At 34.1% G+C, this 14,845-nt stretch overlaps 1 protein-coding gene across 7 annotated transcripts in view; it reads left to right on the forward strand.

Annotated features, from left to right (window-relative positions):
* The window catches only part of LOC143203428 (uncharacterized), a 242,113-nt gene that overhangs the window by 114,669 nt on the left and 112,599 nt on the right, over positions 1 to 14,845 (forward strand). For all 7 annotated transcript variants that reach the window (XM_076415549.1, XM_076415553.1, XM_076415552.1 and 4 more), the window contains exons 35-37: positions 466 to 749; positions 811 to 1,016; positions 3,730 to 3,862. In XM_076415549.1, the coding sequence (XP_076271664.1) occupies positions 466 to 749; positions 811 to 1,016; positions 3,730 to 3,862 (623 nt within the window). The remainder of the gene's footprint in view (positions 1 to 465; positions 750 to 810; positions 1,017 to 3,729; positions 3,863 to 14,845) is intronic.

Raw genomic sequence — 14,845 nt, forward strand, 5'->3', positions numbered from 1 at the left:
ACGTTCTACACTATTTCACAATTCCACAATATGAGTGAGTCTGATGGAGTTCATACAAACAGAAAGATATTATTGTAGACAATCCTTTCCTCATATCCAAACAGCTCTAGCTTGTATATATTTCTCAACCAATAGACATGTTATTGTAGTAATTCTTTGTCACATCCCATAACCAATTTAACTTGATTGAATATGCAGTGATAGGGAGAAAGATGTTACAGTTTGTGGTCATATTATTCAGCCAGTCAGTCTTATATTAATGACTACGGAATTTTTTAACATTAGAAGTTTTTTTATGCAGATATCATACTCTTTAATTATGAAAAATGTGGAAATAGAGTTCAAATCATTACCATTTTGATCCTCTCTTAAATCATTTGGGTTTGTTGTGTTTTGTTATTAGGAAATAAAATGAAATTATGTCAATATGTCCATATTGTTCACTATATATTTTCAATCGTTTAGATCGTGTAACATTCTCATCGGAAGACAACTTCCACACCATGGAAATCGACTCGACAATCCTCGAAGATTCCAGTGTCTACTCCGTATCGGCTCGCAATCAATTCGGATCCGTATTGTGCAAATGCCACCTGATGGTGGACAAGGGAGTCAAAGCCTACATCGCTCCGAACTTCATCAACAGTTTGGAGCCATCCTATTACGAAGCTAGCGAAGGCGCCGAGATGAAGTTGTCCGCCCGAGTTGAGGCTTATCCCAGTGTCGGAGTCATGTGGTACAAAGATGGGGTGAGTTATGAGGATGATGAAGATGTCAACGCTGAGATATAACCGTTCGAATGGGTTGTAGGTGAGACTGAGACCTTCGAGACATTTCGTCATGACTTTATCTCATGATGGTAGAGTGGAACTGAGCATCGGACCAGTTTCTTTGGAGGATAAGGGAGTCTATACCTGTGTAGCGATGAATGTTGTTGGACGATCAGAGACCAGCGCCAATGTGGAGGTCGTGGAGAGAGGAATCAGTTCTGGAGTTAAAGAAGCTTCCACTGCACCGTAAGTAAACTTGATTAAATAATTTTTATATACCGAAATTTGTTGTTTTCTAAAAATAATACGTTTGTTTTCATTAATTTTAATTTGATCACTATTTTTATAATTTTTCTGCTACAAAAATAATAACTATATAATGGCGCGCTAACATGTTTTTAATGAACATGTCCTTTACACGGTTTTATAAAATGATTATATTATGATTCCTTTTAAATCGTAATGAATTTTAATAGATTCGTACTTGCATTTTTCTGATATATTCTGTAATATTTTTAACAATATGGATTGTCCTTTTACTTAACATTTCATAGCGATGATTATTTATTCGTTATGTATTATCATTTTTACTAGATTCGCATTTACATTTTTCTTATATATTCTGCAACATATTGGTTACATAAATAATATGGTTTTTTCCTATCATAACAGGTCAATTGAAATGTCCCCGGCCTGACATATAGATGGCGCTACAAGAATTAAATCCATTTATTTTTTAGTTATCCCTAACCCTCAAAAGATACGTGTATAAATTTGACCGCTGCCGGATCATAATTTTGTGAATTATAGCATTTTGAGTGAAGCAACTTTTGTTATTGCGAAAAAAATGGATAAAAATGGATTTCGCGTGTTGATAAAATACTGCTTTTTGAAGGAAAAATATACAGTTGAAGCAAAAACTTGGCTTGATGCCGAGTTTCCGGACACTTCCCCAGGAAATTCAACCATCAAGGATTGGTATGCTAAGTTTAGCCGCGGCGAAATGAGCACCGAAAACGGTGAACGCAGTGGACGCCCAAAAGAGGTTGTTATCGACGAAAACATTAAAAACCGTAAATTGAAATTGAATAAAGTAGCAGACACTCTAAAGACATCAACTGAACGTGTACATCATATCATTCACGAATATTTACGTGTGACAAAGCTCTGTGCAAAGTGGGTGCCGCGCGAGCTCACTTTTGACCAAAAACAACGACAAGTTGGTGATTCGGGACAGTGTTTGAAGAAGATCAAGCGTAATAAACTCGAATTTTTGCGTCGACATATGACAATGGATGAAACATGGCTCCATCATTTCACTCCGAAGTCCACTCAACAGTCGTTCGAGTGGACTGCACACGATGAACCCGCTCCAAAGAGTGGGAATACGCAACAGTCGGCTGGCAAGGTTATGGTGTCTGTATTTTGGGATGCGCATGGAATAATTTTCATTGACTACCTTGAAAAAGGAAATACCATCAACAGCGACTATTACATAACGTTTTTGGACCGTTTGAAAGACGAAATCGCCAATCAACGGATGTATTTGAAGAAAAAGAAAGTGCACCGTGTCAAAAATTCATGAATTGGGCTTCGAATTGCTTCCTCATCCACCGTATTCTCCAGATCTGGCCCCCAGCGACTCTTTCCTGTTCTAAAATCTCAAAAGAATGCTCGCTGGGAAGATATTTTCGTCGAATGAAGAGGTGATCGCCGAAACTGAGGCCTAATTTTAAGCAAAGGATAAATCGTACTACAGAAATAGTATCGAAAAGTTGGACGGTCGCTATAATCAGTGTATCACCCTTGAAGGGAATTATGTTGAATAAAAAAAACTAATTTTGCCAAAAAAATTTGTTTTACTATGGTAGACAGGGGAGTTTTCAATTGACCTGATAATGGTATTTTCTTATGAATGTTAATGTTAATGATGGATGGATGTCCTTTTTGCAGAGCATAATTAATTGATTGATATTCGTACTGATATAAGTGCATTATTATTTTTCATCTAGTATTTGTGTATATCTTTTCATCTTTAGATATTAAAATATTTTCTTAAAAATAGAAGTACCATCTAATTGTAGCATATCATTGCTTTTCATCGAAGCAATAGATAATTTCTATTTAAATATTTACATATTAGTAAACGTTATATTACAATTGTTTTGTGGTTTTGTTTCTCATTTACAAACTTTCAAAAACCACCAGCTGCTTGAACGCCAGATACTGTACTGTTAGATTATGTGTATCTGGAGAATGTGGCGATGGGAGACGTAGTTTATTATAGTTTGATATAGCTATCGTTTTCCTTTTAATCTCCAGCTCGAATGCCTAAGTTGAGTTTTCTCGGTTTTAGCATTTCATTTTACATTAAGCATAGTTGGTCCCATCACATACACAACAAGACTTTCACGCCATAAATGCTTGGTTTTGTCGTGGATTTAGAAACATGGTCGAGATTCTCGTGAACTTTTCTTGAAGCGCTCTTGGTCTATCTCATGGAAATTGTCCGATTAGAACCTCCGGAAACATTCCCGGTACGTTCTTTCATTAATACGCTTGTCACTATAATTTTCTATTATCATTCCACACGTTTGAGTTATAGAAACTCTATTTTTTGCAATTATAGGCAAGAAAAAACAATATTTCCCTTAAATGGCGCTTGTTGAAAAAACTAGTCATGTTTATTCACTTAGGTGCCTATCATACCGTGTCTAATTCGCAAATATAATGAGGGATATTGTGGACATATCAAATTCCCGTTCGCCTGTTCGAGTTTCCGTTTACTGCTGATGTCATCTTCAGCAAAACATCGTGTTTTTATTTGTACCCCAATATATCCAGAGCTATATTAGAATTCATTAAAAATACTGAATAAAGAATAAAGTGTTCTAAGTATTCATAAAAAATAAATACTGTTGTTTTCTTGTTAACAACTTAACAACCTTATTTCATACAGATACTCCAAGGAACCAAAGTTTCTGAAAAAGCCACTGAACATCGAAGCTTTCGAAGGCGATGATGTTGCTATCGATTGCGAAATCATAGGAGACCCCAAACCAGAAGTGGTGTGGCTTAGAGATTTCCTCAGGGTAAGTTGAAGTGAATTGATTGCTGATTAAATTGATAACGATTTATTGCGTTATTATGAATTATTAGTCTAATAATATTTAACAAATCGAAATTCAATCGTGATAAACGATAATATTTTATTATATGAGAATACGATAAAAAATTATTGACTTAACAATGAAGTACTACGCTGCTAAAAATGATTTTACTTTCTGCATAGTTTCTGTTCGTTCCTGGATCACAGGAACTCTATGCCTGCAGAATTTTTGTGTGTGTCCTGTTCGCTGTTGTGTTTGATGTGCAACACACTATATTCTAAGCATATGTACCTCATTTCCAGTCATTATCGACATAGTATAGTTGTGATATACCAACACGACGATTTTTTGTCTGTCGCTAGCCAGTAGCTCGTTGCACATTTGATTGACTTCGACGACCTTAGTCAGGTCAAGTGTGACTTGCTGAAGAAGGAAAACTAGTTTTGACATATTAAAATTGACTTATTTTCCCCTGCTATCTCTTTAGTAAAGAGAGATTTATAAATAAAATTAAACTGGCTGATGACTGGTCACTACAAATTTACCTATTCTCTCCTAATAGATGGAACTGAGAGATCTCTGTGTCCTATTTAAGAACCATCAACAGTCTTCCATATTTTGGCGAAATGCAGAAATCTACTAACTGTCAAAAGAAGTTATGGCTTCTTTTCATCCATTGAGAGGTGTGTACTTCAATAACAACATGGTCCTTAAGGAAATGGGTCTTTATTTGAAAATATAGTCTTAAACACAATTTTAGTATTTATTTGTTTGTTTAGATGCTTGTTTTCTTTCGATATTTATTGTGTAGGTTTGGTTACTGATTTACTTAATTGTCCTAATTTACCTTATTATTGTAGAATTCCGTTCCTGGTTTTTGGAACGCGCAACTGACAGAGAGGGTTTAACCTCGGCTTTCATTAACTCTTCCTGGTCTGTGTTGATAGTCTGCAAGAATTACTTAAAGCGTTGGTGATACTCTAAACCAATAATATCGATCAATCGATTCAACGTTATATAAATCCGAACTTACCTATACAAATTTTATAACCAACAAAAATATCGATCTTTTGGGACAATGAAACAATTTATCACATAATAAACCTTCCCCGGACATCCACAAATACTTCAAAATCAAAATTTTCCAAATCGCTTAAGATATTCTTGAGTTTTAACAAGACTAACGAATATCAATTCATCATTCATTTTTATATAGACAAGTTATAAAATATGAAAGGGCTTAGAATATAAATTCCGTTATTTTATTTTTATGAAAAAAATGAGGGTCTGTTAGAAAGCAGACCAACCCGTCTCACTCGTTCACCATTGAAGTAGTTTTAAAACACATGGCCGGCTAGTCAGTACATAACAACTCCCTCCTCACGGAACGCTAACACAGATGTATGTGATCATTATTCCGGACATCTTTTAACATAGTTGTTATAAAAGTTGTTTCTGGCCAATGATTGTGTTTTGGTAAGCCAGTTTTCCTTTGAATATTTTCAAAATGGCACTGTTTCTACCCAAACTTCCATGGTACCCCTCTACGGAGTGCTTTTGCTAGCTACGGCGAAGAGAGCTACTGCAGTCCTCCTTTGGTAGCCGTGCACCCTAAACTACAAGTCCAGTAGACTATGTTCATTTACAGCAACTTCAGTCATTCTACCTTGATATTTGATGCATGTACCGAGAATCCACGGACTAGGAGTATTCTTCAAAGCTTGTTTCAAATTGTCCTTACTTAAAATAGTTTATGGCTAGGGGTCGGTGACCACTTTCAATCCAACTTTTCTGATCTTACAGCTTCAGCTGCGATACTTTTGCCTGAGCTTCACTTGACTATACCAAGAAACGTTTTAAATAACTGCGAAACGATTGTCAATCCAACGCCAATCCATCTTCTTTTGTTGATATTTAATTTGATACCAGTTAAATGAATTAATTTAAAAGATAACATCCTTATGATCTCGAAATCCTATCGACTGTGCCAGTTATATTTTGTGAAAGGGTATTAAACAAAAACTATTCTTGAAGAGGAGACTTTTTGAACTGCGATACAAAACGACACTGAGGGTTGTTACCTATTAGAAAACAGACCAGTAGTTCTGACTCGTTCACAACTCAAAAAAAAAAATCAGATGACAGGATAGTCTGTGCCGTAATACGAAACACACATAGATTCCTGAAGTTCTTATGATATTTCTATAAATAAAATTAGTATGAATAAAATGTATATATAACATTGGGAAAAAAGTTTGCGAATTTCGTTCTTGTACGGCAGTAACAATCGAGCTGAGCGTCCGAGGATGGTCGCTTTTTTACCAGCAGTGACATTTATTCAATCTCTTAATACATTGTTCTCTCGATCGATCCGAAAAACGTTCGGCCATTCGGGGCTGACGCGAAATCTACGTCTCGATGCCGTCGCTAATTTTATGACACGCGTTACCAACAGGGACGATGGCCGGGTCGACTTTTTTCTGCGGGTGCGGACACAGCGACGACTCTCTAATTAACGGTCTCGTTTTCTTTCGTCGTCTTCGTGCCCTTTTTTGCCCCCCTCGGCTCGAGTTGGGGCCGTTTTGGGACTGGCTCGTTCGCCAATTAAAGACTGTTAAGACGGATTTCCAATCGGACGTGATCTTGTTTTTTTTTCGGTCGGATGCCGGACGGATTTAGTGGTCTCTGGAGTATGTGTCGGGTCTTCCGCCATTAATGAGCGTTAACTGATAAAAAATGAGACAGGATATTCAAAATAAACCATGTCAAGAATACAGCAGTTTGTTTTCGATCTTAATATTTCTATGTTGTTCAATAAATTCGCAACTCTTCTTTTGATGAAAGTCATTTTCTACCAATTCATTTTTTGAGGTTTACGAACGAGTAGAAGTTAAACAGCTAATTTTTTTTCAAATGTCGTGTTTCAATTTATCTATTTTAACAATGTTTTGGGGAGCTTTAGTGCTTTTCTTCTATATTCGAAATTATAGCAAGGAAAACTACAATCTAATATCGTTGTCGTTACTACGACAGTACGACTTCAGCTATTTTAGATGCTTGATCAGCGATATCTATTCTTGAAATTGCGAATTATCAACGTATTACGTCAATCATGGAACGTTCGAAATTATATTTTCGACATTCATAACATTTATTGCTTGATTTGAAAAATATTTCGGTCGAAAGAAATCAGTTTTAGAAGTTTATGAAGACGATGACAACGTTGGTTTTGATTTGAACTATTTCAAAGTAGTGATTTTAGTGTAAATGACAAAAAATATTGGACGAATGTTCAGACAGACAGTTTAACAGCTGCTGAATTAAATGTTTACTATTTTATGTAGTTACTATGTGTTATGCCATATGTGTTACTATGTTATGTAGTTATTATATGTTATGCCATATGTGTTACCGTGTCACAAGTCAATAAAAACGATGGCAAAAATCCATAAATTGGGTTTCGAATTGCTTCCTCATCCACCGTATTCTCTGTATCTATCTCCCAGCGACTATTTCCTGTTCTCAGTTCTCAAAAGAATGCTCGTTGTGAAGAACTGAGGCCTATTTTGAAGCAAAGGACAAATCGTACTACAAAAATGGTATCGAAAAGTTGGAGGGTCGGTATAATCAGTGTCACCCTTAAAGGGAATTATGTTGAATAAAAAATTTTTTTTTGATAAAAAAATGTGTTTTACTATGGTAAACAGGAGACTTTGAGAATTATACGTAACTTTTTACGATATCATATATATTATATTCAATTTTGTTGGGAACTTCTTTCTTATTTCTTTTATTTTATATAGAGGTTAGACTGAACTAGAAAATGAATTAATGATAAATTTCTACGATGTTAAATGATTTTTTTCTCCCAAGTAAACCTTTTGACTTTGTTGTCAATTGCTGGTAACTAATTAGTATATTTTTAATATATTACTAAAATTCTATTCGACAAAGATGTATATATAATGTAGCAAATAATTAAATTCCTCCATCCAAATAAATCCATATTTGATAAACAATATAATATTTACAAATTCACAATGGCTACACAAATAGGATTCGGTCGATTTTGTTAACTAAAAGTGGTTTTGTTTGTTTGTCAAAGGATCACTTTTGTCAAATGATCACTTTGGATTTGTCAAATGTTGAAGGATCATGACTTGTTCATCCAAGATTTATATATTTTGAGTGATTTTAAGTGACTGCCTCTCGTAATTTTATAGTTTACTAAGTATGAGAAAAAATATCAATGAGCTAATATTTCAGGAACAAGCTAACGAAAAATTAACCTTTTTGTTATCCCCGAATGAATATAACACATTCTATTAATTTATCTCTCATAGCAATCGTTGCTAATTACGCATTGCAAATCATGACCAAATTAGGATTTTTCTTAGAAATGATCGGGAGACCTTAACGTTAGACCACCGCGTACTTAATGATTTATTACATGCTGTTCTAATGTACATGGGCGGATGTTAAACAATAGACGCAGCTGGCATGTTTGGGTCAAGAGGAACAGCGGTGAGTCAGGTCGGCAACCGGCAAACACCTTTCGCAACATCGCGTACCAAATTATTTATGATGAATGGGCGAAACTGCTAAGATTTATCGGTGATGTTGGTACTAAAGAGCCTGTAGTTCATACGAGACAGGCGGTGATCATTGCACACAAAGGGAAATACTTACTGATGATAAAGTTTAGTATTTAACAGTTGGCGCTTGTTTTTGTTAACTGACTTCAAAAAAGGAGGAGGCTCTATGTTCAGTTGTATATTTTTTTAATGTATGTTCGCCGATTACTCCGTCGATTATGGGCCGATTTTCAAAATTCTTTTTTTATTCGAAAGAGTGCACTTCCCAGTGTATGTGTTACTATGTTATGTAGTTACTATGTGTTATGCAATATGTGTTACTATGTTATGTAGTTACTGTGTGTTATGCCATGTGTTACTATGTTATGTAGTCGTTTACTTTACTTTTTTATTCGAACGAGTGCGCTTCCCAGGTGGTCCCATTGGAACCAAGTTAGGACCTAATGGGGGAAGGGGAGGAAATTGAGGGAAACCTTCGAATATCAAAGGCACGTACAAAGTTTTCACATATTTTTTTATCAAAAATAATCAGATATTTGTATATAATGTTATTCCTGAATTAATGTGACGAAAATTCAGAAGAAGTTTAGTGTAAAGGCCCATTCAGTTTGCTTTTTAAGCACTAACCATATCATATGAGAAGTCGTAGAAATACGACAAGTAGCTATTTCTCTGGTATAACGGTTAGAACGTTAAGCTCATACGCGCAGGCCGCGGGTTTGATTCGCAACGGGGGCAGGAACTTTTTTGTTCGAGTTTGGTTGGAACATTTCTCAAATCACCTAGACTAGATAGCGGATCCCGGAGCCTGAAGCGTTCCTTATTTTCAATCATTGTTCCTTTACTACCAAACTGATCAGTTTGAGGTCGGTGCCAAGCCCAAACAATACAACATTAATAATATAATTTTGTGATATAACAGGTCAATTGAAAAGTTCCCGGCCTACCATAGTAAAAGACATTTTTTTTTGACAAGTTTTTTTTATTCAACATAAATCCATTCAAGGACGATACCCTGATTATAGCGACCTTCCAACTTTTCGATACCATTTTTCTAGTACGATTTTGTCCCTTGCTTCAAAATAGGCCTCAGTTTCGTCGATCACCTCTTCATTCAACGAAAATTTCTTCCCAGCGAGCATTCTTTTGGGATCTGAGAACAGGAAATAGTCGCTGGGGGCCAGATCTGGAGAATACGGTGGATGAGGAAGACCACTTTGCTCAGACGTTTCTCATACCCAAATATTCGTGAATGATATGATGTATACGTTCACTTGATATCTTTAGAGTGTCTGCTATTTCATTCAATTTCAATTTACGTTCATTCAAAATCATTTTGTGCATTTATTAAAATGTTTTCGTCGGTAACAACCTCTTTTGGGCGTCCACTACGTTCACCGACTTCAGTGCTCATTTCATCACGTCTAAACTTAACATACCAATCCTTGATGGTTGATTTTCCTGGGGCAGTGTCCGGAAACTCGGCATCAAGCCAAATTTTTGCTGCAACTGTATAACTGTATTTATGTAATAAATGTAGTGGTTCTAGCAAATAAAATGATTTCCAAAGTTTACAATTTATACGTTTGAGCTAAGTGTTTACTTAAACTGAGGCGATTTACTCATACGGCATTACATCAAAAACATTTATGTATACTCTGTACCCTGTAGTCACTGTGTAGTCACGGTTGAGCTTTATCAATATTTTGTGATTACAAAGCTGAGTGTTCAAAAATGCAAAAAATTCTATAAAGTAATCAGTGTGTCAGGAAAATTTGGTGTCATCTAATGTTGTCAAGATGGAGACAACCCATTTCCTAGCGATTTTCTTACATATTTTTGGTAGTTTTTTTAAGCGCCTGGTTTAATTGTGGTTAAAGTCAGTAGGAAGCCGAATTCAAGGTTGGAGTAGCTTATGATGAAAAATTTAGAAAGAAATTTCCGATCAGTCCGATCAAATATTTAGCGGCTCCATCAAAAATAATTTGATTTAACTTCCTTTCAAAAGCTATTTACAAATATAAACTCGGTTCAAACATTCTCATTGTTAATTCATGTGAAATCTTATTATAAAGGTTCTTTTACTCAGGGTATCCAGTCTTATATAAATGGTTCTGATCTCTTTTGTAATCGTTTTATGAAGTGACGCCATGAAATGAAATATATTGGTTTACCACGAAAGGTTTAAAAATTTCATCGACACCATTTTTTTCGGAAGTAAAAGAACATAATATAATATAAGTGGTATTTGGAATCTCCATTTTCAAGCGGCCTATTTTTGATTGAATAAAGGAACGACGCTACATGTATATGTGAATGCTCTATAACGCGCTATAATAAAGTTTCATTGAATACATATTACTATAGATGTTGAATAAGTATTACAATTTATTCCTATTTTATTTATTACTATTTATTATTATATATTAGTAGATCTTCCGAGTTCTTGAATAGTCATATTAAATTGACTAGCTATAGATATGACTATAAGAATAGGATATATAATAGAAAGAATGAGAAATAAAACTGCAAACAAATATGAGGCAGCACTAAAAAGGGAATATTAAATAAATTTATTTTTGATTGTGTATTATCACAAAAAGTCATAAAAAAACGAAGTTGCGGAATGGAAATATTGTACATATTTTAAAATATATTATATACTATATAAGCAAAAACTTATGAATTTAATGAAAAATCTATCAAATATTGAAAAATAGTGAAACGTCGTTTGAATTTGAAATGTGTTTTAAAATGGTCAAATGGCCAAAAGCATCCAAAACTATTATTAGTGAAGGTAGAATTAATTCCTTTGAAGCCTGCTTTAGAGCAAAAAAAAATGAGAAAAATAGTAGATTATTCACTAAGATTTGTGTTCGATTAGACTTGCGACAGTCTGCTGTTTTTGCAAACAATTATAAAAGTCAGTAGATTACTAAACTAATAAAATATGGAAATTGTTATTATTATTATTGTTGTATTATCTTATTTTAGGAATGAGACAAATAGTAAAAATGTTCGAGGATGTTAAAATGAGTAATAAAATGCATTTGTAATTTGTATTACTTCTATTTATTTGAAAAAATTTGCTGCCGGAGCACACTAATCACTTGTAGAAACTTATGATGATACTGCTGCATAATAATCCCAATTATCGGTATTAATTTCAATGATTTAAAAATGGTTAATTTTTTGACCTTAATGGCAATGAAAGAATGGCAGATCAATAAATCCCGAAGGCAATGGGTTGAAAGACTTCAAACAATCTAATTTCCGTCAATGGTTAATTTTTTAGATGGAAAAAATGGTCATAGTTTAGTCCCCGAAAGACATCTACATTGACGTAGAAGCAGAATATCCATAGCTGTAAAGTATTGCTGTGCATATAGTTAGATCTGCAAGATGTTGCGTATTACGAGCTACTAAAACCGAATGAAGTTGTTATTGCAGATGTCTACTGACGTCATATGAATAAATGTAATGAGGCAAAACAAACCACGAATATCAAGTAACAGTTGCAAAATTATCATTTTGTAAGATAACGCTCAAATACAACTTGTAAAAGTTATGAAGGATCCACTGTTGCAGTCTGAAGAGTTGGAATGGTCCTACGGCCTACGGCCGATTACCACTTGTTCAAAACGGACGATGCAGCATGGAACACAGGCTAGCACACGGTTTCGATTTACTAAAGAAGTGCGAAAATATATAGATGATTGCCAAATCCAAATATTTTTTTAAACGCGATATTGCCATGTTGCCAAAAGAATGGGAAAGGTTGTAGAAAATAATGGATAATATTTTGATTATTATATATTATACCAATTTTTCTCAATAAGTGTCTTTTTAAAGTGGAAAAATGATCAGAATAGATGCAAGCACATAATAGTAGGATTGAAGTATCGTTTTTTTGCTAAGTTATAACGATTTGTGCCTATGGCGATTTGTATAATAAATCAAAAAACATTAAACTAATTAGCCATTAAAAACGACATAATCAATCTTTCTAACGACAATGTTTTTCGACTAATAACTATAAACAACCCAAGTAATATTTGAATATATAAATATTGATGTTAAATGCATGACAGAAAAAGTGAAAGCATTTTATAACATAGAAATGTATCAACAGCAGTTCTTGTCGAGTACATGAATAATTAAATATCGGTCCCGTTTCGTTTCTATTGTAGTGAAAACCTTGTTCATGCAAATCGAGTCATGTCAAATATCTGATTAGATGTTGTTGGGGCTTGATAGTCATGTTAATCGATGATATCGTTAAAAATTGTCTGTTGTTAGCGTGGGTTATACACGACTTGTTTAGTAGAGACATATTAGCAACCTTTTTGTTATTTAGAAATGGTTTTCATCGGGTACGCTTTTCTTTATTGCATATGTTCGATTTTAATGGTTGGTAAGATTAAATCTAATTTTTCTGTCTAGCTATTGTGGGTAGTTAACAATAACAAGGATAGTATTGTAAGAACCAGAATGGTACATTATAAGAGAGTTAATATAAGTCATTGGAAATTTATAAAAATTTTCATAATTCAATATTTTATTGTAGAAAAGTTTGCTGTTGTTTTGTTGATATTGATTATTTTATGTTGAATGTTATTTTTCAAGGATTATATAGCGCCTTGTTAGTATTTGGTCCAACGGTTATTATTACAAATGTTTGATTAATTTTTAATTGAAGATAATATTACAACAATTTTATATGCAAATAAACGACTATTTTTTGTCACCTTTGTTCGACTCCTAGAACGCAATTCGCTAGTTGAAGGGGGAATTATGAAAAGGAACTCAAAAGATAGTTTAAGGGCGTTTATTTATTTCCAAAGAAAAGAGCTCCGGACAGATAAAGCCTTTCTTAATTATTACAGAGCTAATTATTACAGAATGCGAGAATGGAAAGAGGTATCGGATCGAACAAATATATATGGTTTGGAGTTTGCTACGTATGTATTTAAACCATCGAAAGTGTTTAAATAAGCGTTATTCGCATAAACTGTAAGTTTTATTGTTTAAAAATTCGGGATATCAGCCATATAGCTGTTAAACAGTATCAGGGCAGATGAGAAACGCTGTGAAACCCTAGATGAATCTAGATGAATCTCTCAGTCGAAAAATGATTGGTTTTCTAAGCATGAATACGCCAGGTATATAAGATCACTGGGTATACTAAATTTCAATACTTTAGACCTTGTCAAAGGCCCAAGAAGACCACCCATAAGGTTCTTGTGATGCAAAAGGCGGTCTGCCAACTTAGTAGCTTGATGATTAACGGGTTGATAAGTTTTGATGAGTTCCAGAAGGCTATTCGGATTGTAGTTGGAAGGAGTCGGTTTGCCTTGCTTCGGAATAGGATCAATATAGGCAAGTTCCCGGATGAAAGAATTTTTTTTCAATTTTTTTAATTATTATTATTTATCATTTATTATATCAATCACCAATCAATCAATTAGCACTATTGGGCTATTTATTTCATCCTAATTTTATTTCTACGGTTTTAGAATTACAATACTTATTCTACGATAGATACTTTAGGTTTAACATGTATGTCGCTGTTATTAATGTTTACTTTAATGTTTAATAATTACTCTCTTTAAAGGATTTAGAGGATTTTTATGACTAAGTCTGCATTATCTATAAGCAGGAGAATTTTGACATTTATATGCTTTGGGCATAGTCCTTGATAACAGTCTCGACAATTTATACTTTTAGGTCCTTATGCAGATTGTCGTTACGAATGTACCATGATGCATAAAGAATATCTCGCAGTACCTTGTTTTGGAATCTTTGTATGTTATTAATCTATGTTATTATCTATCTACTATAAAACCTCAGAGTTGACCCCAAGTCCACACTGGTTTTAAGACTTGTTGATAAATAAGAAGGTTATTATACACTGACAGCATATGTATCCAATAACCAGTAATTTTTTGTTCTTCTCCTACTTAACATTTTTTCTTAATCTGTAGTTTCCAGCTCAGTATAACCTTAAGGGTCATGCCAAGATATTTGGCTACTAATTTATATATACAGGCTTCTGCTTGATTCTTTTGTTGGGGATATCAATATGAAATGATTTATTTTGATACGATTGTGTTCAATATTGTATTTCAGGACTAGCTCTTTATTTTCAGATGATTTTTACTTTGCTACTTAGTTTTCAGATGATTCAGTATTGTTACTGCAACATTTTCACTAATTGTAACGGAGCTCAAGTATACAGCAGTAGAGGATCAGTGTCAATACCCTTCCTTGTCGCCTACGTGCTTCTATATTCCTCAATTCATAATAGCTGTTGTTTGGCCGTGAAGTATCGGTCAGCTATATTTGACTCTAAAATATATGAACATTGGCC

The sequence above is a fragment of the Rhynchophorus ferrugineus genome, unplaced genomic scaffold, assembly GCF_030347505.1.
Source record: "Rhynchophorus ferrugineus isolate W39M unplaced genomic scaffold, kcgeb_rfMv2 rfM10, whole genome shotgun sequence".
Classification (NCBI taxonomy): Eukaryota; Metazoa; Arthropoda; class Insecta; order Coleoptera; family Curculionidae; genus Rhynchophorus; species Rhynchophorus ferrugineus.